The 26,179-nt window shown below is 36.2% G+C and overlaps 1 protein-coding gene across 3 annotated transcripts in view; it reads left to right on the top strand.

The window, feature by feature from the left end:
• The window catches only part of LOC143224788 (uncharacterized), a 53,046-nt gene that overhangs the window by 9,333 nt on the left and 17,534 nt on the right, over positions 1-26,179 (top strand). For 2 of the 3 annotated variants that reach the window (XM_076453091.1, XM_076453092.1), the window contains exon 3: positions 4,020-4,607. The exons of the other annotated variant lie outside the window; for it this stretch is intronic. In XM_076453091.1, coding sequence (XP_076309206.1) covers positions 4,020-4,125 — 106 coding nt within the window. In that variant the 3' untranslated portion in view covers positions 4,126-4,607. Of the gene's footprint in view, positions 1-4,019; positions 4,608-26,179 lie in introns of those variants that run through there. 3 annotated transcript variants of the gene reach the window in all.

Genomic DNA, 26,179 nt, shown 5'->3' with positions numbered 1-26,179 from the left:
CGCACAGTTCAGGTAATAATAATACAGTACAGTACAATTCAGTAATAATTGTTCGATAAAGACGTCAATCGATAAAACTGCTTGAGAGAGTAAATACAGACATACCCTCGAAAAGCGCTTTTAGTTTCTATGACCTACAAAAACCTGGTTTACCGAGCATTCTGTTTTATGACGTTAGCCCGGTATACCGGCATACGATGCGATAGGGTTAAGAGCCTAACCCGCGAATATATGGGCCGCGAATGGGGAACCGCGAATAGGTGAGGGTATACTGTATATCATTATATTATATTTATATAGAAGTAATCAAACATAACATTAAAAATTCTCACTAAGTTGATTTGAATTTTCCATTATGCCTTTTGTACTAAATCATTGTCTCTAAGTAAGTATTTTGTGTGTTTTTTTTAATTTCGCGCAAAGCTACATGAGAGCTATCTTCGCTAGCCGTCCCTAATTTTGCAGTGTAAGACTAGAAGGAAGGCAGCTAATCATCACCACCCACCGCCAACTCTTGAGCTACTCTTTTACCAACGAATAATAAGATTGACCAGTTGAAAGGGCGAGCATATTAGGTGTGACGGGGATTCAAACCCGCGACCCTAAAATTACAAGTCTAGTGTTCTAAACCACCTGGCCATACCATAGTAAGTGCCCTTAAGTAAGTGAGTCTACGTTTGTTATTTAAAGGCTGAGAAATACAAAATAATATTTACGTCGTTTGCAACTATTGTTAGTAAAACACAACACCGAATTCTCACCACAAACAAGTTATAACACATCACCTTCAGAATAACACATACACACAAAATGTTGTGTTATTTCCCTAGAGACGCTGTTTACGACGGAAATTCTATTAGGATGTAACAAATATGTTTGGAATGAACATTCTCCAAATAAAGCGGACGTCTGACTTGACCTATCGTCCTAGAAACGTTCATTTTGAATACAATGGAATAGGTATCAGACAAACCGTATTTTCTACCGTGGATTTCCGTTATAGATATGTGCGATACACAAGCACACACTTTTGTGAGGGAAAAGGTGTTTTTTTTATTTTTAGGGACGCATTTAGAACAATGTGTTTTCTTTACCAAGCATATGACTCCAACAATCTGAATTAAATGCTCGTACAATTACCAGTATGAAATCGTTTGTTGTAAAACGAACAAAATATTTATACCAAATGAGACCAGTCGTCGTAGCTATATAAGCAAGATCGAATTAAGGGTTTTATTGTTCCTCGGCTTTTCAACTTATAGAGACCCCTTCGAGATAGAACCTCTAGGTGCAATATATTTATAGTCATAACTTCAGACCTAATTAGTGTGAGAGTCCTAGACTTCAGTCCGGCAAGCCCATGACTTAATCCGCGGTTGTATGTAAGTGCCTTTTCATAAGCCATGAATGCCCTCCTCCACCTTGGGTCAACGGTAAGCTTACGAACTTACAACGCAAAAATCCGAAGTTCGATTCTCCTTGATGTACAAAACAGATAAACCAACATGGTTTTGTGTTAAAAGAAACACACGCACGCACACACACACACGAAAATAAAATAACTATTGTTTTTGCTGTTCGAAGAAACATGAGAACTGAACGCCAGCGGTATACGTCATTCAGAAAATATTACGATTATTGTCTAATTTAACAGCTTATGAATGAAAGTAAAACAGTAACATGTCAACCATATTGTTTCTGCTTTATCCAATGTTGTATCGGCTTTTCGAACGATACCAAGGTACTCAGTAGGTTTATTGGTGAATTGTGTGTCTTTTCATTTATGTTTTTCTTTCCAAAGAATAGCGCATGGTCGTCAAGGTTACAGGAAGAGTTCATACAGAACTTGTTGTTAAATGTACAGCTTTACAATGGGCTATTTACGATGTACCCACCAGAGGTATCGAAACCCGGTTATAGGGTTGTAAAACTTCAGAGGTATCGCTGAGCCACTGGATAAAGGAACAAAATTACAAAACATTATGACTTTGTTGAGGATTGCTGTTTACGAAGTCGGTGTTTAGATTTACGAAATGTGCTAAAACATTTTAGTTATCAGCAATAATTAAAACAAACAAACAAACTTATGAATATCTTTGTGATTAGGACTAGTCCTGTGGATCCTTTTTACTTTCAACTTATAGTTCTCTCAGAAAACTGAGCATTCGCCAACTAAACAACTAACTTAACGAAGTATTTAAGAAACGTGATTCCAAAACAACTCCAAATTCAAGCGATATCGAGTTACACAGTATGCTTACTAATATGTTTTCTTTAAGTTTAGAATTTATAATGTTTTGGGTGTTAAGAATATACACTGCTGTCCAAAATCTTAAGACCAATGAACATAAAGAAAAAATATGCATCTTACGTTGTTAGACTCAACCACTTATTTGAGTAGAGCTTCGAAAGATGAAAATACATGGGTTTGATCAGGTTGATGGTTAAATTTGAAATTTGTGAATAAAAAATTGTTTATATAAATTAGTTGGCCCAGCATCGCCAGGTAGTTAGGATGCTCGACTGGTAATCTGAAGGTTACGAGTTTGAATACCTGTCACCCCATACATGCTCGCCCTATAAGCCATGGGGGCTTTATAAAGTGACGATTCAATCCCACCACTGGTTGGTGAAAGACTAGCCCAAGAGTTTGCCGTGGGTGGTGACGATTAGCTGAGTCTTACAGCTAAATTAGAGACGCCTAGTTCAGACAGCCCTCGTGCAGCTTTGTGCGAAATTTAAAAGGAAAGAAAGAAAGAAACAAAACTAATTATTATGTGTAAGCTTTTGGTGGTTCGGCGGTAAGCATAAGGGCTTATAACTCAAATTTTGATTTCCACAGTTGGCAGAGCACAGATAGCTTATTGTGTAGTTTTGCGCTTAACAACAAACAACGTCAAAAACAAACAATGAAAGTGACTTCAATTATTTGTCCTGCGATCGGCTTATGGACTTAACAACGCTAATATACAGGGTTGGATTCTGCTCGATGGACATAACCCATTGTGTAGCTTTGCACTCAACAAACGTATCTTATGTACACAATAATTTTGAAAGTAAAATCTGTATCCTGTACTTCGGAAGTTTCATTTTATTTCAAGTTAAGACGTATGAAAAAATTACTATTTATATCAAATATTTACAACCATGCGTGTATAAATATGATTGTTATATGTGTGATTTGTACGAACTATTTTATTCACTTTCTCTTCACAAATTCCTACAACCACTAAGCTCGAGGCTGACAAACCTAAAAGAACTGAGCAGCTGCGGGCGATTAAACTTGTCTAGTATGGTTTATCTTCCCTCTCCACACATTAATTATTTTTAGCTCAGTCTCATGAGATGAGTTCGTATTTATCAGGTAAAAGGCCTTCTGCAACAAGACACTGATAAGGGTTGGTGTGTTTATTTATTCCGAACATTTGTTCAGAACTACACAAGGTTTACAAGTTGTGCTAGCAGTCTCTAAATTTGAACTGATACACAGTATCGAACAGATAAGACAACTAGTACCCATAATCAATGTTTGGGCTACTCTAATGAATAATGTATATCATTGGGCAATCACTATTCTAATGTGCAGCCACGAAAACGGAGCGCTTTGTGTTGTTGTTTTGATAATGAGACTCAAACCTAGAACCCTCATAGTTCAGTATGTTAGCTACTAAGCTAGACTTGGTACACTGTAGAGGAAATGGAACCATAATATTTTGTTTAGCCAAGTAGCCTTAGTAAGTTACTAACGCGTTTACGTTGGCGCTAAAGAATCATATCAACAGGAAAAAAAGTGTTCAGACATACAGGGTGTTCGGAAAGTCACTATGCACTTATATATTTATTAACAGACAAAACTTCAGAGTGACTTTCCGAACACCCTTTGCTTTATGTTTTGAATAAAAAACAACACGCTTTTGGAGTGAATGTTTATTTTTTTAGCTAAGTGTAATGTTTCACTAAGTAGTTTTTTTGCCTGTTTATGTCACACAGTAAAGGTTTTTTTTCTCTATATCCCACAGATACCCTTTAAAATCACGCAATAAAAATCATCCTCCATTAGCAAGTGTCGAAACATTGTCACCTTCACTGACGTCATCGGTTGTGAGCATCGATACTGCCATCTAGCGTTACCACAAAGAACATAACGCCTGCTTCCTGTTATAAATGTTAAATTAATCGTTTCATCAAGTAATAATATCAAATAGAGAAAATAAAAAGACCATCAGTTTCTAGAACGCCGTTAACTACATGCATTAGGTCTTCTAGGAGTTTAAAAGTAGATATTTGTTATTAGAGATTACTGTAAGAACCAGAACTTGCATCCCTACAAAATCATACAATAATAAATTAGTTTATATGACAATCTTCGGGTTCCAATATTTTGTGCTAATCTGAAGGACGCGACATAATTTTTTCATAGCTTATACGTCATTTATGTAAATATGCCTGCCTTTTATAACATTATGATGTACTTTAAATGTGCATCAACTTTTCTACACTTGATTTACGCTACATAAACATTTATTTCTCAGCTTTTCTATGTGAAACTAGTACCTGAGAAGTGACTTTATATAGTAAGTACTATTTTTTTGTTTGTAGGAGCATGACGGAAAAATTACTTTCAAAATGAAATCGATTAAAAATGTAAACATATATTTTTTCAAATTTTTCTTTATTAAGTCTTATTTATTAATATCTTTGAGAGCTTTTATGTTTCGGGATTATTAATTTTAATCAAAGTATGGCCTGAAACTTTTATCATTTTACCATGTTTGAAAGTTCATGATTTTATTGTGATGTTACCAAATAAAACGTATTACCGTATGTGTATATATATATGTATATATATATTGCAGTTAAATGGTGAGGACTAATTTTGTATCATTATAAATATTTATACATATATAAGAAAATCAAATACATAGCCTTTGTTATAAAACAAAGTATACTTAAGGTATCCATGAATGTATACGCATTATGTACTTAGCTTTCAACAAACCAAACATGGTTATACATATAATACAAACAATGGGAGGAAAGTAAAACGTACATTATTAAGAAAGATATTTTTGGAAACAGATTCCACATTGTGGAATGAAAGATACAACTCCCATAGACTCCATTCGCTAGCCTCACATATAAGTGGGAGGAAGGGAATATTAAACATAAATAGCAGATAAGGACACACCAACTCAGGACGTCTATGCTTAAATCTACCAGTCACCGTCTACAATCATTCGTGGGAAAAGAAATAAGAAAAATGAAACATCTTACTAAAACAGGGCCACTGAAGGTAATGGATAAACCTATTTCTTAAAATTGGCATTCAAACTCATAAATCACAAAATATTCCTATAACTGAACAGAAAAATGCAAAGATGCCTCGATTAAAACTGAGTATTATGAAAAAAACAGAGGACAACATTTCTCCCTTTTATTTCAAAATACTAGCAGAAAAAACAACATAAACACGCTTTTCTTTGTGTGATTTCACGCAACGTTGTCACAGGGTTATCAGTGCTATCTATCTTTAATTTTGAAGCGACAGGTTAAATGTGGGACAATTAGTCGAAACTACTCACCACCAAATTATGTGAAACTAAATACTGTAACGTTTATAACGCATCCACGGCTCCAAAGTTTGAAACACTAATCACTAGGTGGCACTCGGCCCAATAAAGAAACACTTCCAAATTCCACCGTTGTTAACATAATATTAAAATACAGTTATTACCTACGTGTTTAACCTTCATTTTGTTCTCCGCGAGTTCGAATCTCCGTAGCACCAAACATGTTCGCCCTTTCAGCCGTGGGGATGTTGTAATGTACGATCAATTCCAGTATTCGTCGGTAAAAGAGTAGTCCAAGAGTTGACGGTTGGTGGTGATGAATAGCTGCCTTCTTTTTAGTGTAACACTGCTAAATTAAAGACGGCTAGTTCGGATGACACTCGTGCAGCTTTGCGCGAAATTCAAAACAAACAAACAGAAGTAAATAACCTGATGCTGAACCAACTTGATCACCATCCAAGCGGATGGGTCAAATAACTCAAGAACGAACCAGCTATTACTCTAAGTTCTAAGTTAATTTGCTATTGAAAATACTTTAGATACTCACTGATCGAGAAAACAAATATATCCGGAGGGGCACTCAGTAGAGCACACACCTCTGCCACGCAGCGTTGAAAATATTTGGCTCTCAAAAACAAAAACAAAACAAAAAAGAATATGTTTTTGCATATTAAAAATTTTCAACGAACACACATAAATTCTGGCGGGAAAGTGAGATATAATATCCTACATATTTCCACCCAGATTAATCAAACTCTGAACATTTATGACTGAGATATAGTGTGAAAAATCGGTCCCTATGCCAACACATAGAAACTGTTACAATTTTCATCACTTTACAGCGACCATGATTCACAAAAAAACTAAACACCTCTACACTGGTCTATAATCCAAATCCATACGATGTTTTGCCCAAATCCATTTAGCCGTTTTCGAGAAATCCTGTAGGGCAACAGACATACATACAGGGATATGGATATTGAACAATGACCTCTACGTTGTACGTGGTACGAATGGCCTTAAATTGGCTAGTATTAGGTATATTCAAACAGGATGTCCTCTATTACAACATATTTATTTTACATACAGAAGCATTTTGTAAACCACAAAATCTGATAATGTTCATTTTATTAATGTTTAAAGTTCACACATTTAGACTATCGAAAATAATCTAACATTATCTAAGTAAGATAACAAAACGAAATGAAACGCAACAAGAAGTGTTTTAAAATAACAAACTCACGAAAACCACTTAAACGGTCGCCATATTTACTGTAAGAAAATTCATAGACGACGTAAAAAAAATGAAATTATTAAAGCTAATGTATCTTTCTACTCCATGTTAAGTACAAAAGTAGCGACATGCACGTGGGTTCTATTTCTCAGTTCAACTCAATAACTACTCGTAGATTGCAAACGTTTTCTTCATTGTAAACTATAAATAATTAATGAAACGATCAAACAATACAGACAAACACTTTAGACGAAAATATGATTTCTTCATTTCGAATTTAATTATACTCTGTCTCATAACAATTTATTAATGAATAATGAAGCCCAGCATGGCTAAGTGGGTTAAGGCGTTCGACTCGTAATCCGAGGGTTGCGGGTTCGAATCCCGGTCGCACCAAACATGCTCGCCTTTTCAGTCGTGGGGGCGTTATAATGTGACTGTAAATTCTACTATTTGTTGGTAAAAAAGTAGTCCAAGAGTTGTCGCTGGGTGGTGATGACTAGCTGCCTTCCCTCTAGTCTTACACTGCTAAATTAGGGACGACTAGCGCATTTAGCCCTAGTGTAGCTTTTCGCGAAATTCACAAACAACCAAAATGAATAATCGGAACACAATAAACATCTGTTTCTATTTGAAACTCTTGCAGCTCTGAAATCGTCCATGAAAAGAAATTCGGAGAAAAGGTCAAAGTTATATATTTATGTACAAGTTATATATTTATGTACAAGTGAGAAACAAAGAATATCCGGTATGAGATCATATGCATCAATATTCATTGATATTAGTATGGTTAGAACGTCCTCAATATCCATTGATATTAGTATGGTTAGAACGTCCTCAATATCCATTGATATTAGTATGGTTAGAAGGTCCTCAATATCCATTGATATTAGTATGGTTGGAACGTCCTCAATATCCATTGATATTAGTATGGTTAGAAGGTCCTCAATAACCACTGATATTAATATGGTTAGAAGGTCCTCACAACCATTGATATCAGTATGGGTAGAACGTCCTCAATAGTCATTGCTTTTAGCATGGTTAGAAGGTCCTCAATAACCACTGATATCAGTATGGTTAGAACGTCCTCAATAACCACTGATATCAGTATGGTTTGAAGGTCCTCAATAACCACTGATATCAGTATAGTTTGAAGGTCCTCACAACCACTGATATTAGTATGGGTAGAACGTCCTCAATAAACACTGATATTAGTATGGTTAGAAGATCCTCACAACCACTGATATTAGTATGGTTAGAAGGTCCTCACAACCACTGATATTAGTATGGTTGGAACGTCCTCATCCATTGATATTAGTATGGTTGGAACGTCCTCAACATCCACTGATATTAGTATGGTTGGAACGTCCTCAATATCCATTGATATTAGTATGGTGGGAACGTCCTCACAACCACTGATATTAGTATGGGCAGAAGGTCCTCAATATCCATTGATATTAGTATGGTTAGAACGTCCTCACAACCACTGATATTAGTATGGTAGAAGGTCCTCATAACCACTGATATTAGTATGGATAGAAGACCACTAATATTAGTATGGTTAGAAGGTCCTCTCAATAGAACCTCCTCAATAAAACACTGATATTAGTATGGTTAGAAGGTTCTCACAACCACTGATATCCTCAAGGTCCCTCACAACCACTGATATTAGTATGGTTAGAACGTCCTCAATAGTCACTGATATTAGTATGGTTAGAAGGTCCTCAATAACCACTGATATTAATATGGTTAGAACGTCCTCAATAGACACTGATATTGAATGGGTAGAACGTCCTCACAACCACTGATATAGTATGGTTAGAAGGTCCTCAATAGTACATCACAACCACTGATATTAGTATTTAGTCCTCACAACCACTGATATTAATATGGTTAGAACGTCCTCAATAACTGCTGATATCAGTATGGTTAGAAGGTCCTCAATAACCACTGGTGATATGGTTAGAACGTCCTCACAACCACTGATATTAGTATGGGTAGAAGGTCCTCAATAACCACTGATATCAGTATGGTTTGAAGGTCCTCAATAACCACTGATATTATTATGGGTAGAACGTCCTCAACAAACACTGACATTAGTATGGTTAGAAGGTCCTCAACAACCACTGATATTAGTATGGTTAGAACGTCCTCACAACCACTGATATTAGTATGATAGAAGGTGCTCAATAACCACTGATATTAGTATGGGGAAACGTCCTCAATAACCACTGATATTAGTATGGAGAAACGTTCTCAATAACCACTGATATTAGTATGGGTAGAAGGTCCTCAATAAACACTGATATTACTATGGTTAGAAGGTCTTCACAAACACTGATAATAGTATGGGGAAACGTCCTCAATAACCACTGATATTAGTATAGTTAGAAAGTCCTCAATAACCACTGATATCAGTATAGTTAGAAGGTCCTCACAACCACTGATATTATTATGATTGAAGGTGCTCCACTGTTATTAGTATGGGTAAACGTCCTCAAAAAAACTGATATTAGTATGGGTAGAACATCCTCATAACCACTGATATTTGTATGGTTAGAAGGTCCTCAATAACCACTGATATTCAGTATGGTTAGAACGTCCTCATGAACACTGATATCAGTATGGTTAGAAGGTCCTCACAACCACTAATATTAGTATGGTTAGAACGTCCTCAATAAACACCGATATTAGTATGGTTAGAACGTCCTCACAAACACTGATATTAGTATGGGTAGAACGTCCTCAATAACCACTGATATTAGTATGGTTAGAAGGTCCTCAATAACCACTGATATTAGTATGGTTAGAAGGTCCTCAATAACCATTGATATTAGTATGGGTAGAACGTCCTCAATAACCATTGATATATTAGTATGGTTAGAAGTCCTCACAACCACTGATATCAGATGGGTAGAACGTCCTCAGGTCCTCATAACCACTGATATTAGTATGGTTAGAAGGTCCTCAATAACCACTGATATCAGTATGGTTAGAAGGTCCTCAATAACCACTGATATTTGTATGATATAACCAGATATAGTATGGTTGAAGGTCCTCAATAACCACTGATATTATTATGGTTAGAACGTCCTCAATAAACACTGATATTAGTATGGTTAGAAGGTCCTCAATAACCACTGATATTAGTATGGTTACAAGGTCCTCAATAACCACTGATATTAGTATGGTTAGAACGTCCTCAATAAACACTGATATTAGTATGGGTAGAACGTCCTCACAACCACTGATATTAGTATGATTACAAGGTCCTCAATAACCATTGATATTAGTATGGTTAGAAGGTCCTCAATAACCACTGATATTTGTATGGTTACAAAGTCCTCACAACCACTGATATTAGTATGGTTACAAAGTCCTCAAATAACACTGATATTAGTATGGGTAGAACGTCGTCAATAACCACTGATATTAGTATGGTTAGAAGGTCCTCAATAACCACTGATATTAGTATGGGTAGAAGATCCTCACAACCACTGATATTAGTATGGGTAGAACGTCCTCACAACCACTGATATTAGTATGGTTAGAAGGTCCTCAATAACCACTATATTGGTTAGATGGTCCAGTGAGATGCAGTTATGCCATCCCAAGCTTTGGATATTTAAAGTGGGTTTTGAAGCTTTCTTTGTGAAAACCATGACTAAAATGCTACATTACGTACAAGAACGTATTTTCTTTGAACAGTACCTCGAGTGAAATACTGAAAAGTGTTTTATAAGCAAAAGAGAACTGATACTTTATTGTGTTTAATTAACTACAGTATACAAAGGCATGAAGACGAAACTTGTAAGCTTATTGTAGTAACTTTCAAACGCAAAAGAACAATTACTGCTTTACGTTTCTTACACACAATTTTATTTCAAGTGTTATTGTTACAACTGTGGATTTCACTTTAATATGCTATTTAAAATTTTCGACAGTAGCTAATGCTAAACATAGATACACTGCTGACCAAAATCTTAAGGTCAATGAACTTAAAGAAAAAAAATGCATTTTGCGTTGTTAGACTCAACCACTTATTTGAGTGGAGCTTCGAAAGATGAAAATAAGAAAAGGGAAAATAAAAATAAAAAACTTTTAAGCATTTAATAGGGAAAATATGAATACTATGAAATTAGTCTAAGTACTAGCTGGTCAAAAGTTAAAGACCATAGTGAAATGAAGCGTTAATTGATAAACACTTAACGAAATTTAGTCATTTGTGTTCAAGCATTAGCGTTGTCAACATCTTCCACTGACATCTCCTGTGAAACATTGGGTAAAACACGGCAAAGGCTAAAATGTCGACAAAGTTTGAACGTGGCTGCAAAAGCAAGGTCTCTTTCCACGTGTCATCGCTGGTGAGATTGGGCGATGTAAAACTGATATTGCAAATTTTTTAAGAAACCCTGAGAGATACGGAACGAGAATTTCAAGAGGTCGGCCCAAGAAAATTTCGCCGGCGTTGAGAAGGAGAATTCGACGAGTTGTCCGGCAAGACACCAGCCGATCGTCGAACCAGATTAAGGCTTTACAGACGCAGAATGCAGCTCAAGAACAATAAGACGAGAGAAAGGCTTTAAAACCGTAATCATCTTCAAAGGCCACGCTTCCTTCCACACCATGAAACAGCTCGCTTAAACTTTGCTGAGAAGCACCAAACATGGAACGTAGAAAAGTGGATGAAGGTTTTATTCTCTGATGAGAAAATATTTAACCTGGATGATCCAGATGGCTTCCAACGTTACTGGCACGATAAGGATATCCCACCGGAGACATTTTATACACGACACAGTGAAGGAGGTTCCATCATGATCTTGGGTGCTTTCTCCTTCCATGGAACAATAGAGCTTCAGGTTATACAGGGCATCAAACAGCAGCTGGCTACATTGACATGTTGGAGAGAGCATCCATATTGAATGAAGGCCCTCGCTTGTGTGGAAATGACAAGGCTGCAATCCACAATGCCTGCAGGACAAAGGACCTTTTCATGGCAAATAATGTGATTCTTTTGGACCATGCAGCGTGTTCGCCCGAACTGAATCCCATTAAAAATGTTTGGTGATGGATGGCAAGCGAAGTCTATAGAAATGGACGTCAATCCCAAACAGTACATGATCTTCGTGAAGCCATCTTGACCACTTGGAATAACATTCCAGCCAGCCTTCTGCAAACGCTTATATCGACTATGCCAAAGTGAATGTTTGAAGTTATTCGCAATGACGGTCGTTGCAACTCACTACTGAGACCTCTGGTTGGGCACTTCCTACCCTGTTTAGGTCTTCTTTTTGGTATGGTCTTAAACTTTTGACCTGCTAGTATTTAGGCTAATTTCATAGTGTTCACATTTTCCCGATTAAATGGTAAAAAGGTTTTTTTTTTATTTTCCCTTTTCTTATTTTCATTTTTCGAAGCTCTACTCAAATAACTGGTTGAGTCTAACAACGCAAAATGCATATTTTTCCATTATGTTCATTGGTCTTAAGATTTTGTCCAGCAGTTTATGTCACTTAGAATAAATTATGTCAACTGAATGAATTTGTTTTAAAAATTATTAGTTGTTATGTTACAGTATTTAAAACAAACATGAGTATTCGTTGTCTAAGAATGGTAGTTTTAGAAAATCTACAAAAGTTTGTTTTCCTCGTGTGAGATGGGCGTATAATTAAATTTCTGTACAATATCTTTGGAACGTACTAATTAATTTGTTGCTTAAAGAGGATAAATCAGCTTAATTAATATATGGCTGTAATATTTATTTTTCGATTACACGTTTGTTTGTAGGGTAATAATACAAAGGGAAACTACTACTACTCAGTAGTAAGTTGTATTTAAAAACATATATTATTTCCATATTTCATAATACGTTTAGTTATGCTCACTAGATGGCAGAACAAATGTTTTATACCACCGCAGTTTGAGACTTCATTGCCAAATATATCTGCCAAAATAATTTTGCTAACAATAAATAAGCATAATAAATAATTATTTTAATTTTATTCAATGTATGAAACAGCTGAAACCTGTTTGTAACTGACAGATCTTGCTTATATTACTGATGCCTGCGTTTAATAACACCACTTTATTAGATGTCAAAACAACACATTATATAACGGTGTTTTCACTTCAATATTCTCGAGATTTTCCACGAAAAGCCCTACTAGTTTATTCACAGTCTTCATTAAATGAGTGCATTATTCCATCCAGCCGAGTGAAATTAAATGCGCAGTTGAAACCCAAAGCCAGTCAGTGTTATACGCCGTGCACCGAATTTATTCAAAATCCTCCCGTCAAGTTACAAAGTTCATGAAGATTGTAACACCCAACAAACTTCTTGCAGATACCATCCTACGCAACGGATGCTACTACCATATATTCCACTTCAGTGCCGAACGCCCCCGACGCCATCCAACTACACCCAAAACTCCTAACCAACCTACACCTATACCACAGCCTAGCGGAATATCCCCTATGCCCACAGCCACCCCGCTACCTGTAAACCAAACATCAGCAAAGTATACCCAAACAGATTTCGTTAACAAAATATCCCAGGGCACACAAACCATCGATGAAGAACCAAAAACTAGCGAGTCTTCCACCTTGACTGACAATATCCCAACAGCAGACGCAGTTTCTCAAACCAAGTATCCCAGTATCCTGACGATATGCGCATCACGAGAGCAAGCAGGAAGGCTGCCTTTCTTGAGTCGAAGCTTAGGCCGTTCTCTAATTGTTCTCCCTGGCTTGACCGACATTTCGACCCATCAGACTTGTACAATCCGAGTTGCCCTTTGAAACAGTCGCCATTTTAGTTCAAAATACATCCAAGCTACCACCTATGCGTTTTGTGTTTTGTAATTATCATTTGCTTTGTAATCATATGTATGTCAATTGTTCTTAATCTATATAAGTTCTTTTACTACACCTCTTCTTCCGGGCACGATCAGGGCCTACATTCGGCGCCCTGGTCGTGAAAGTGGGTTTTCTCGGGTACTCCCTGTTTCCCCACAGCAAAAGTTCCGTTTCATAGGATCTATGGATCCCAGCCCTGAAAAGAGGTACGTTACTTTGATATCTAAATTTTAAATTAATATCCACATTTTTGAATATCCAAAATTTTTAATTGTTTGATAGCTAATACATATAACTCATGAGACCTAATCATGTCGTCGCACTGTGTTTGCATCTCTCTCCAAGTCAACATTCTTAAACATCATTCCTCGGACGCTTGTGGGTGTTCTGCTGAACCTTCCTCATCTTTCTTCGTCGTCTCTCGAGCCGGCAGGATCTCTTCTCAGCTTTTCCTGACGCCCCTCAATTAAATTCAACACACTATCAACTTCTAGGTCATTCGTGATCATCGCGTTAGATGAATAACTAACATGCCACTTCTGTCCATATCACTCGCTCCGTAATCAGGTAACTAATTTATTCTTGCCTTGTGTGTGGTGAAGAGAAAGAATAGTTTCTGACCGCTCCTGGTTATTTTTCGTTCAACCAGAACGAAAGAATAATTTAACCAAAATACCTACCATGGTCTATGTCTATGTCTAAATTCTCGATTTATAGATGCTTTTAAAAAACAAAATGTTGAAGGTACAAATTAAATCCAAGATACTGTGATCCGTTTCTCAAAATGTGTGAAATTTCAAGTTGGTTGTCATAATTCTGAACTTGCGTGGTTCGCCCATAATTACATCAGGTATCAGTCAACGAAGGATTAGCTGTATAAACAAAGCATATACCCCTCAAACTTTTATGTTTATATACAAATGTGTATCAGATCTCTAGCGAATACAGTTGCATGCTACTCTGTAACATGCCCGACTATGTCATCAAAAAATTACAAGTGTCACAATACACGGTTATCAGGACTGCCTTCCGTTTACCATGCTACACTCCACATTGTTACCTAGATAAAATATACAACATAACACCTATTAAAACACGTTTACTTCAACTAGCCAATAAATTGTATAAAAAAGCAGTAAACAGTAACTCGCTTACAGCCCAGTTTACCAATTTATCAGTTACCCCTGCTCTTGGCAAAATCATATTTCACCCTTTAATACACTCAACTTTATTTACTAATGTCTTTTATCTCAATTTAGTTATGATTATCACGTCTAATTATCTTGTTTGTTTATAGCTCAGTCACTAACCAGATATATTTTTCGGCATCTGGTTAGTGAAAGTGGGTTTTTCTCGGGGTACACCCGTTTTTCTCCCACAGCTAAATTACCGGGTATTAGGATTTACAGATCCCTACCCTCGTGTTTTTTATAGAGTCAATATTTAACCTCTCGCGAAACACCAATGGACCTTTGCCACCAGGTGACTTCATAATCTCGTTAACTTTAAATTTTGTAGGTATAGACATTTATCATCAGTTCATGCGTTTTCAGGGCGAAGAGAAGATCTCATATCAGTTGTCGCAAATTTATATTTACTGCCCAAGTGGATATTTTTCAAATTTCTGGCATCGAGGCCTAACGCGTGTAAGGTTTGCATTTCGTAAGATGGACTTGTGGGTGTAGGGTTCTCGACCTTTTGATATCACGTCTTAAACTTCGTGTTCGCCGTTCTTCAGCCGTGAAGGTGGACTTTTGTCTCTGTGATGATTAATCCCACTATTTGTTGAGATAAAACAGTAGCCCAAGAGTTGGTCTCTGGTCAGGGTGAGTGTATCAGTCCACCACTCAGTGCGTGGCCTTGAACCGTCCTGAGAAAACTAGTCTTACACTGCTAAATTAGTGACTGAGCTAGCACAGATAGCTCTCGAGTAGCTTTATGCGAAATTCCAAAAAAGTAAAACGTTTTCAAACCCATAAGTTGTCGCAAATAATCCAAGTGGGTTTCTTCACATCATGAACAATTAAAGTTGCAAATATCCTTCTCATTATTCATAATAGAATATTTAGTGTCCCAATTGCTGAAATGTAACCTGTATTTGGATCATTTATTCATGCTCACCAGCACTGAGGGTTTTAGTTTAATGTAATGTAATTTCACGTTAGGAACACGAAATTGAATACATACACCAGTGGAAAGAAGATGTCTACATAGTGGTTGATCCTAATGGAGAAGAACTGCGTAAAACAACATCACTCTTCAAACTATTTATTACATTTCTACAACTTGCGCTGCAGTCGATTAGGTTCATTAAATTAATTTCTATTTTTACTTGTCATTATTTTAATATGATATAAATTTAATAAAATGTAAATAACACTCGCACAACATATTGGTATCTGTTGACCAAATTTTCACTACACCATGTATTTAAAATGGATACCAAGAATAACGTTGGACTTTTCTTCGGGGTGTGGCTCAGTTTCTGTTTACATCTATGCTATTTGTTTGTTTTGAATATCTCGCAAAGTTACCCGAGAGATATCTGTGATAGCCGTCCCTAATTTAGCAGTGTAAGACTAGAGGAAAGGCAGCTAGTCATCACCACCCACCGCAACCCTTGAGCTTCTATTTTACCGACGAATAGTGGTATTGACCGAACATTGTAACGCTCCAACGACTGAAAGGGCGGGCATGTTTGGTGTGATGGGATTCGAACCCACAACACTCAGGTTACGAGTCGATCGACTTGATCACGTGCCCATGCCGGGCCCTGATGAAATTATACAGTTTATTAATGACGTGCCTTTAATTATTCTCAAGTCTTTCTTAGTTATAGTTAGATTTAATTAATAATATCTACACAAATATTGTGTTTGTATAAACGCACGTGTGTATAATACTTTGTAAGGGTTACATTTATTTATATAAAAATTAAAGTTTTTCTAACAACTGAAACTGAAAACAAAAGCCTATAGGTCTGCGAGTGTGTGTTTGTTTTTTATAACAAAGTCATATCGGGTTATCTCTTGTGTCTGACGAGAGGAGTCCGACCGCTGATTTAAAATCCGTAGATTTAACACTGTCCCATCAGGAGATGTTTTTGACATACTGCATATACGTAAAATCTAAAAATTATAACAACAGAAAAATGATTCGTGTTTTATATGTAGACCAAACTGTTGTATTATGAAAATTAAGACATGGTTGTTGTATTACTTCTTCACTTTTAACACTTTTTTCTCGCTGTTTTAATTATCAGTTGGTTATTCATTTAATTGTTATAAGAGCAAAACTGCACAAAGAGCTGTTTGCGCTGTGCCAAAGGCAGGGATGTAACACTAAATCTTTGCGTTATTAACCCTTGTATTTTCCGTTACGCCACCAAAGAGTCTTAGTTAGTTATATTGATAGTAATTAAAATCATTACAATATCTGATAATTTAAAAAAATGATAATGTTTAATTTACTTAAACATTTTGTCACTAGATGGCAGTCAAGAAGGGAGTTAGTGTTCAAAGTAAACAAGGGTTTTCTTGTGTGTGTACTGTCTGATATATTAACGTCTGAGTGCCCAATACCGGCAAGGTAATAAGATAAAACGTCACATGAAGCTCTCACCAAGGAAACGTTTAAACATGCAGAAATTTAATCAGATGTTTGACCACGGCTATGTTTCTTCCTTTGAAAAAGAGACGCAGAAGAAAGATGGATGTCGAAGAACGTGGTTTTGTATCTAGATCATCTCACAAAGTAATCGTTTTTCTGATTCTTCTCCAAACGGTATTTTCATAAAATCGTACAAATTTAACACAAACAAGGTGGTAAGGTGAAACTTCATTATATTATTATTGTGACGAATATTAGCTGTATTTTGTGTGTGCTTTTTAAAAAAACTACAGTTTGACTTTATAGTGGTAAAATCGAATAACTTTTACTTTGGCTTACTACTGGATGAAATTCCAAATGTTTGATTTTAAAAGTATCTTAAGAAATCACTTGTTAACTTTAGGTTCTTTACATCTGCTCCTACAGTGGTAATTTGAAATGTGCACTACATATGTGACAGCATTTTCTGCAAAAAAAAACAACAACAAACAATTTTGTAAATATAGCTTGTTGTTAGTAATTAAACACAAATTAAACGAAAAGGGCTATCTGTGCTCTACCCACCACGGCTATCGAAACCCGGTTTCTAGCATTGTCAGTCTAAAACATACCGCTATGTCACTCAGTAGGGATGGCGACGCTAGAAAAATATTCATGATTGAAAGTTCGTATTTTTAGATTGTCACTTATTATAATTTATATCGAATGTACTTCCAATTTATTATGTTGTGTATTACAGTTTAAAATAGTACAAAACTAATTAAATTTTAACTTTAATTACAAAGTTTTAAATGTACTGATGTATCATATTTATAGCGCAAGGTTGATACACGTGGTTTTCTTTATCAAGAGAAATATATTTCAATACATATTATAACAACGGTTTATTATAAACATTTGATGCAAATAAGGATTTGCATATAAAGGGTTACAAACAATATTAAGTCTTCTTTCCTGTCTGGAACTTCCTTAATATCTTATCGAGGGTTTACGATGAGCGAATTAATTGCAGGTAAACGCAGATACAATTCATTTAACAGGGTTGTTGTTTTGGAATTTCGCACAAAGCTACTCGAGGGCTATCTGTGCTAGCCGTCCCTAATTTTGCAGTGTAAGACTAGAGGAAAGGCAGCTAGTCATTACCATCCACCGCCAACTCTTGGGCTACTCTTTACCAACGAATAGTGGGATTGATCGTAACATTATACACCCCCACGGCTGGAAGGGCGAGCATGTTTAGCGCGACGCGGGCACGAACCCGCGACCCTCGGATTACGAGTCGCACGCCTTACGCGCTTGGCCATGCCAGGCCTCACTCAACAGGGAACTAGCCAGCTAACATTGTATTTTTCGCTCGTCTCACACCATTTACGAGCTGAATTTTACCGCTAAGTTACGCAATGCTTTTGTAGAAATACTGACGTCCAATGATAATCCGGTACAGTTAAAGGGTTTGTAATGTTTTAAATCTATAACCGTTCCTGGTCAATAACACTATGTAACACAAATTTTGTTCCTGGTTAGTATGTGTTATTTCTTAATTGCTCATGTTGTAAAAGTACAGAAAATGGCCATTATTCCCTTCAAACTTTGCTTTTGTGACCTGGATAATGAAATTCAGAAATTAACCTATATTCTGTGTAAAAACGGGCAATTTTACAGATTTTAATTTACATAAGGTCTGAATAAAACAACATATGAATCAAGATTACATGTATTTATAAAGTTATACAAAAAATGAATGAAAATATTTAGAAGTGAGTAGTTTTTCAAAATTTGCGACTGTAATGTAAATCACTTTCACGTATCAGACCCTAAATATAGTCTCCCATCATGTTTTCGTTATACGCTCCCAGGTCACAAAAGCAAAGTTTGAAGAGAAAAAAAAATAGGTATTTTCCATTTACTTTAGGCATAATCAATTGGTAAATAACACTTTCTGTCCAGGAACAAGAAATAGCAAAAAGTTTGTTACATAGTAGTTTATCTTACATCTGTAGTTTCCGATCAATAAGCATTAATCGAATTATAGTTTCCGAAGTTTATAGTGTACCTACTGTAGCAAACCAGCATTATATAACCATCTCTTGGGGCATCGATTTATAAATTTTAAGCGAGGTTTTCGAAATTTCAGTTCGCAACAATACTTAAAGATACGCTAGTCCTTTTGTAAAAACATGATGTTGGTTCTTACACTCGAAACTCTTCTCCAGATTTAGGAGTTGTACATTTAACTGTGTATGTTACATGGATTTCTTACACTGTGTATGATAACAAATTTGTTATTTTAAATGAAAAACAAACATTATATAAATTATCATCCGTTTGGAAATAAGGTTTAGTTCATATTTTATTCTTTGTCACACAATTCATTATGAATTTTTGCAATCGCCATTAAAAATGACAAGAAAATGGTACATTTTCATTATAAGTAAGGCATCGGCATAGCCAGGTGGTTAATGCACTCGACTCGTAATCTGAGGGTCGAGGGTTCAAATTCCCGTCACGTCAAACATGTTCGCCCTTTCAGCCGTGGGGGCGTTATAATGTGATGATTAATCCCACTATTTGTTGGTTAAAACAGTAGCCCAAGAGTTGGCGGTGGGTGGTGATGACCAGTTGTCTTCCCTCTAGTCTTACACTGCTAAATTATGGACGGCTTGCGCAGATAGCCCTCGTGTAGCTTTGCGCGAAATTCAAAACAAACAAACAAACAAGCTAATGAACAGAGTTAGAAGTTTACTTATTTGGTGGTTCGGAGAAAATGTTTTAGTTTGTTTTTAGGGTTAGCATTTAGTGGATTATGAGGTTATTAATAACAATTTGACTCTAGTGTAATTTTGTGTAATGTTACAAGTTGGTATTTAGGTATAATTTATTTTTAAAATAAGTCGATAATAACATTTTGTAAAACACTTGAGCAAATCAAACGATTAGAATTTTAATATTTTAAATTTTGAAAGATCTCGCCTTTCTGGAGTTATAATATAAAAAAAAGAAAGAAAGATGAAGTACGTGAAATATCAAATGTCAAAATTAGGCTTAGTATTTCGATACATTATGATAATTTTACCTGATTGTGGAATGGAAGACGCAGCATAGAGTACAGATACAACTGTAGTCCACTAAGATACACAAACACAAAACTAATTCAGGTGGTTTGTATAGAGTACAGATCCAACTGTAGTCCACTGATATACCCACACACAAAACTAATTCAGGTGGTTTGTATAGAGTACAGATCCAACTGTGGTCCACTGAGATACACACAGACACAAAACTAATTCAGGTGGTTTGTATAGAGTACAGATCCAACTGTAGTCCACTGATATACCCACACACAAAACTAATTCAGGTGGTTTGTATAGAGTACAGATCCAACTGTAGTCAACTGATATACCCACACACAAAACCAATTCAGGTGGTTTGTATAGAGTACAGATCCAACTGTAGTCCACTGATATACCTACACACAAAACTAATTCAGGTGGTTTGTATAGAGTACAGATCCAACTGTAGTCCACTGAGATACACACAGACACAAAACTAATTCAGGTGGTTTGTATAGAGTACAGATCCAACTGTAGTCCACTGATATACCCACACACAAAACTAATTCAGGTGGTTTGTATAGAGTACAGATCCAACTGTAGTCAACTGATATACCCACACACAAAACCAATTCAGGTGGTTTGTATAGAGTACAGATCCAACTGTAGTTTACTGATATACCTACACACAAAACTAATTCAGGTGGTTTGTATAGAGTACAGATCCAACTGTAGTCCACTGAAGTACACAAACACACAAAACTAATTCAGGTGGTTTGTACAGAGTACAGATCCAACTGTAGTCCACTTAGATACACACACACAAAACTAATTAAGGTGGTTTGTATAGAGTACAGATCCAACTGTAGTCAACTGATATACCCACACACAAAACTAATTCAGGTGGTTTGTATAGAGTACAGATCCAACTGTAGTCCACTGATATACCTACACACAAAACTAATTCAGGTGGTTTGTATAGAGTACAGATCCAACTGTAGTCCACTGATATACCTACACACAAAACTAATTCAGGTGGTTTGTATAGAGTACAGATCCAACTATAGTCCATTGAGATACACCCACACACAAAACTAATTCAGGTGGTTTGTATAGAGTACAGATCCAACTTTAGTCCACTGAGATACACCCAAACACAAAACTAATTCAGGTGGTTTGTATACAGTACAGATCCAACTGTAGTCCACTGAGATACACACACACAAAACTAATTCAGGTGGTTTGTATAGAGTACAGATCTAACTGTAGTCCACTGATATACCACAACACAAAACTAATTCAGGTGGTTTGTACAGAGTACGGATCCAACTGTAGTCCACTGAGGTATACCCACACACAAAACTAATTCAGCTGGTTTGGCTTGTTTTGAATTTCGCGCAAAGCTACACGAGGGCTATCTGCGCTAACTGTCCCTAATTTTGCAGTGTAGGACTAGAGGGAAGGTAGCTAAACATCACCACCTACCGCCAACTCTTGGGCTACTCATTTACCAACGAATAGTGGGAGTGACTGTAACATTATAACGCCTCCACGTCTGAAAGGGCGAGAATGTTTAGAGTTATGGGTATTCGAACTTGCGGCACTCAGATTACAAAATTCGGGCAGTCCGGTAGCAAAAACGTTTGAAAATTATTAGATTAGTAATGAACAGCTATGGGCGTTCTCGTGGTTGAAAACATTATTACGTTTATAATATTGAGATTAAAGAAAAGAAACATTCTAATTATTTTTCTCTTGAGTTAGTAGACGAGGTGTGTTTAAGGTATTCCTAAAATATTTATACAGTATTTTAGTCTGCGCTGGATAATTGGTAATTAAAATGTATGGGATATGTTATGTTTTGTTGGTGTTTACATGGTGGTGAGAGTTGATTTAGTAGAAACATGTGAGCACATAAGTTAATGAGTTAACATAATATTACACGTGTGATTTGACAAGATTAAAGATTCAGTGAAAGTAATAAAAAAGTTGAAGTCCTATTTATCGTTCGATTCTTCACATCTTATTGAAGTTGCAGGAAATTCCATCATTTTAACTTTAGAACCAGAGGGTTTGTTTTGTTTTGAATTTCGCGCAAAGATACACGAGGGCTATCTGCGCTAGCCGTCTCTAATTTAACAGTGTAAGACTAGAGGGAAGGCAGCTAGTCATCACCTCCCACCGCCAACTCTTGGGCTACTCTTTTACCAACGAATAGTGAAACTGACCGTCACATTATAACGCCCCCACAGGTGAAAGGGCGAACATGTTTGGTGTGACGAGGGTTCGAACCCACGATTTTCAGATTATGAGTCGAGCGACCTCTAACCACCTGGTCATGTAGGGCCTAACCAGACGGAGGGTGATCAGTCTAGGTCGTCTGCCCTCTGTACTCCCACCCCAACAACGGGATTGGCTGCATGATCAGCTAAAAATGCATGGCACGTTCAACAGTTTATCGTGACTCGAGTCATGCATGACCATGTGATTCCATGTGATTGTTGTTTTGAAATATAGTAATGGTTTCTATTATCTCACCAAATGCGATATGAAAGGAAGAAAATAATTTAACTGGTTTGAACACACGTTCATTGATGATCGTTATAGTGAGTTATGAATAACCTGATCTGTGTTCTGTGAGTTATGAAGAACCTGATTTGTGTTCTGTGAGTTATGAAGAACCTGATTTGTGTTCTGTGAGTTATGAAGAACCTGATCTGTGTTCTGTGAGTTATGAAGAACCTGATCTGTGTTCTGTGAGTTATGAAGAACCTGATTTGTGTTCTGTGAGTTATGAAGAACCTGATTTGTGTTCTGTGAGTTATAAAGAGCCTAATTTGTATTCTGTGAGTTATGAAGAACGTGATTTGTGTTCTGTGAGTTATGAAGAACCTGATCTGTGTTCTGTGAGTTATGAATAACCTGATCTGTGTTCTGTGAGTTATGAAGAACCTGATTTGTGTTCTGTGAGTTATGAAGAACCTGATCTGTGTTCTGTGAGTTATGAAGAACATGATTTGTGTTCTGTGAGTTATGAAGAACCTGATTTGTGTTCTGTGAGTTATAAAGAGCCTGATTTGTGTTCTGTGAGTTATGAAGAACCTGATCTGTGTTCTGTGAGTTATGAATAACCTGATCTGTGTTCTGTGAGTTATGAAGAACCTGATTTGTGTTCTGTGAGTTATGAAGAACCTGATCTGTGTTCTGTGAGTTATGAAGAACATGATTTGTGTTCTGTGAGTTATAAAGAGCCTGATTTGTGTTCTGTGAGTTATGAAGAACATGATTTTTGTTCTGTGAGTTATAAAGAGCCTGATTTGTGTTCTGTGAGTTATAAAGAGCCTGATTTGTGTTCTGTGAGTTATGAAGAGCCTGATTTGTGTTCTGTGAGTTATAAAGAGCCTGATTTGTGTTCTGTGAGTTATGAAGAACGTGATTTGTGTTCTGTGAGTTATGAAGAACCTGATTTGTGATCTGTGAGTTATGAAGAACCTGATTTGTGTTCTGTGAGTTATGAAGAACCTGATTTGTGTTCTGTGAGTTATGAAGAACCTGATCTGTGTTCTGTGAGTTATGAATAACCTGATCTGTGTTCTGTGAGTTATGAAGAACCTGATTTGTGTTCTGTGAGTTATGAAGAACCTGATCTGTGTTCTGTGAGTTATGAAGAACATGATTTGTGTTCTGTGAGTTATGAAGAACCTGATTTGTGTTCTGTGAGTTATAAAGAGCCTGATTTGTGTTCTGTGAGTTATGAAGAACATGATTTTTGTTCTGTGAGTTATGAAGAACATGATTTGTGTTCTGTGAGTTATGAAGAACATGATTTTTGTTCTGTGAGTTATGAAGAACGTGATTTGTGTTCTGTGAGTTATGAAGAACCTGATTTGTGATCTGTGAGTTTTGAAGAACCTGATTTGTGTTCTGTGAGTTATGAAAACCTGATTTGTGTTCTGCTGCTTTACAAACGGATTTAAATCATCTAGTGAGTTGAGCAAATAAATGGCATATAAATTTTAATTGTGATAAAGGTGAGTTGTTGCTTGTGGATTATCATAATTTGAATTATAAATATAGTTAGGATTAGCTAGGAAGAAATGGATCTTGGTGTAATGAATGGCCAGTCTGAAGGTATCCAAGCAGTGGTTGGAAAAGGATTTAAAGAATAGTTATTAGAATGGTGCTTGGTATGGAAGGGTTGTCATAGGAGGAGCGGCTAAAATCTCTCAAACTGTTTTCTTTGAAAAATGAACAGTTAGAGGGAAGATCTAATTGAGATGTTTAAGTTTGTAAAGGAAGTTGAGAGTGGTAATTAATCGTCTTTTTTTTCATAGTTAACAGTGAGAATAGTAGGACTAGGAGACACGAATACAGATGGTAGCAAGATAGGAGTCATCTTCAGCTAAAACAGTTTTATTTTTCAAACAGGTCTTTGGGTAGATTGCATGTTGTAGTGACAATAAATTTAAATAAGTTTAAGAGAAAGCTTCATAAGAATGTGTTGAACAACGGCTGGTTCTAAAGTTGTTGTTTTTTAAAGTTAATTTAGTTTAGAGTGTTGAACAACAGAGATGAATCTATAGGCTCCACGTTGTTCTATAACGTTACGCTGTGCACAATAACAACCATAATAACATTAAAGTAGGCAGTTAAATGCCGACCTAAATAACCTAACAAAACAGTAATTACATATAAATATTGTACCTGAATACAAAGGCAAAAAAACAAGTGCTTAAATAAACATATTTACAGCAGGAAACAAGCATTTACAACTGAAGAAATAAGAAACAGACACACACACACATATGTATGTAAATATATTGTTACTGGACTTTTAATTGATTGTGTTACGATGGTAAAAAGCTGGTTTTGATCCTCGTAATAGGCATAGCATAAATAGCCCACTGTGTAGCTTTGAGCTAAACAACAAGCAAGCGAAATATTACTGTCGATAAACATTATTACGTATTTAAAACGTGGTGTTCTATTTAGAGAATAACATTGAACTGAAGCGTATATAGTGAAACAGAGGGAGAAGCAGTGTATTAAGTCTTCCCCCTACTCAAATAAACAAAAACAACATGTTAAGACTTTTATAGACCGCATGATATCAGGATACATCGATGGAATTTGAGCAGCGCTTTAATGTTATTACTATCAATAAAATATACGAAACATAATTTTGCAATTATTCGCTAGTCACGCCATGTCTGCTAAATATCTCACGGAACTTTCTATGTTACTAATTTGAGACCCATTTTGGAACTCTATATATGACTAATTTGAGACCCATTTCGGAAATTTATATATTACTAATTTGCGACCGGTTTTGGAACTTTCTATATTACTAATTTGAGAGCCATTTTGGAACTTCTATATTACTAATTTGAGACTAATTTTGGAACATGTATATAAGTGTGTGTAGTCTCCCTTCATACATTTCTGCACAGTGCTGTATATTTATGTATATATGTGCGCGTAGTCTTCCTTCATACATTTCTGCACAGTGCTGTATATTTATGTATATGTGTGTGTAGTCTTCCTTCATACATTTCTGCACAGTGCTGTATATTTATGTATATATATGTGTGTAGTCTTCCTTCATACATTTCCCGTCTAGTGCTGTATATTTATGTATATATATGTGTGTAGTCTCCCTTCATACATTTCTGCACAGTGCTGTATATTTATGTATATATGTGTGTGTAGTCTCCCTTCTTACATTTCTGCACAGTGCTGTATATTTATGTATATATGTGTGTAGTCTTCCTTCATACATTTCTGCACAGTGCTGTATATTTATGTATATAAGTGTGTGTAGTCTCCCTTCATACATTTCTGCACAGTGCTGTATATTTATG

The sequence above is a fragment of the Tachypleus tridentatus genome, chromosome 9, assembly GCF_004210375.1.
Source record: "Tachypleus tridentatus isolate NWPU-2018 chromosome 9, ASM421037v1, whole genome shotgun sequence".
Classification (NCBI taxonomy): domain Eukaryota; kingdom Metazoa; phylum Arthropoda; class Merostomata; order Xiphosura; family Limulidae; genus Tachypleus; species Tachypleus tridentatus.
Note: the sequence above shows the minus strand (reverse complement) of the source record. Positions and strands in the feature narration are given on the sequence as shown.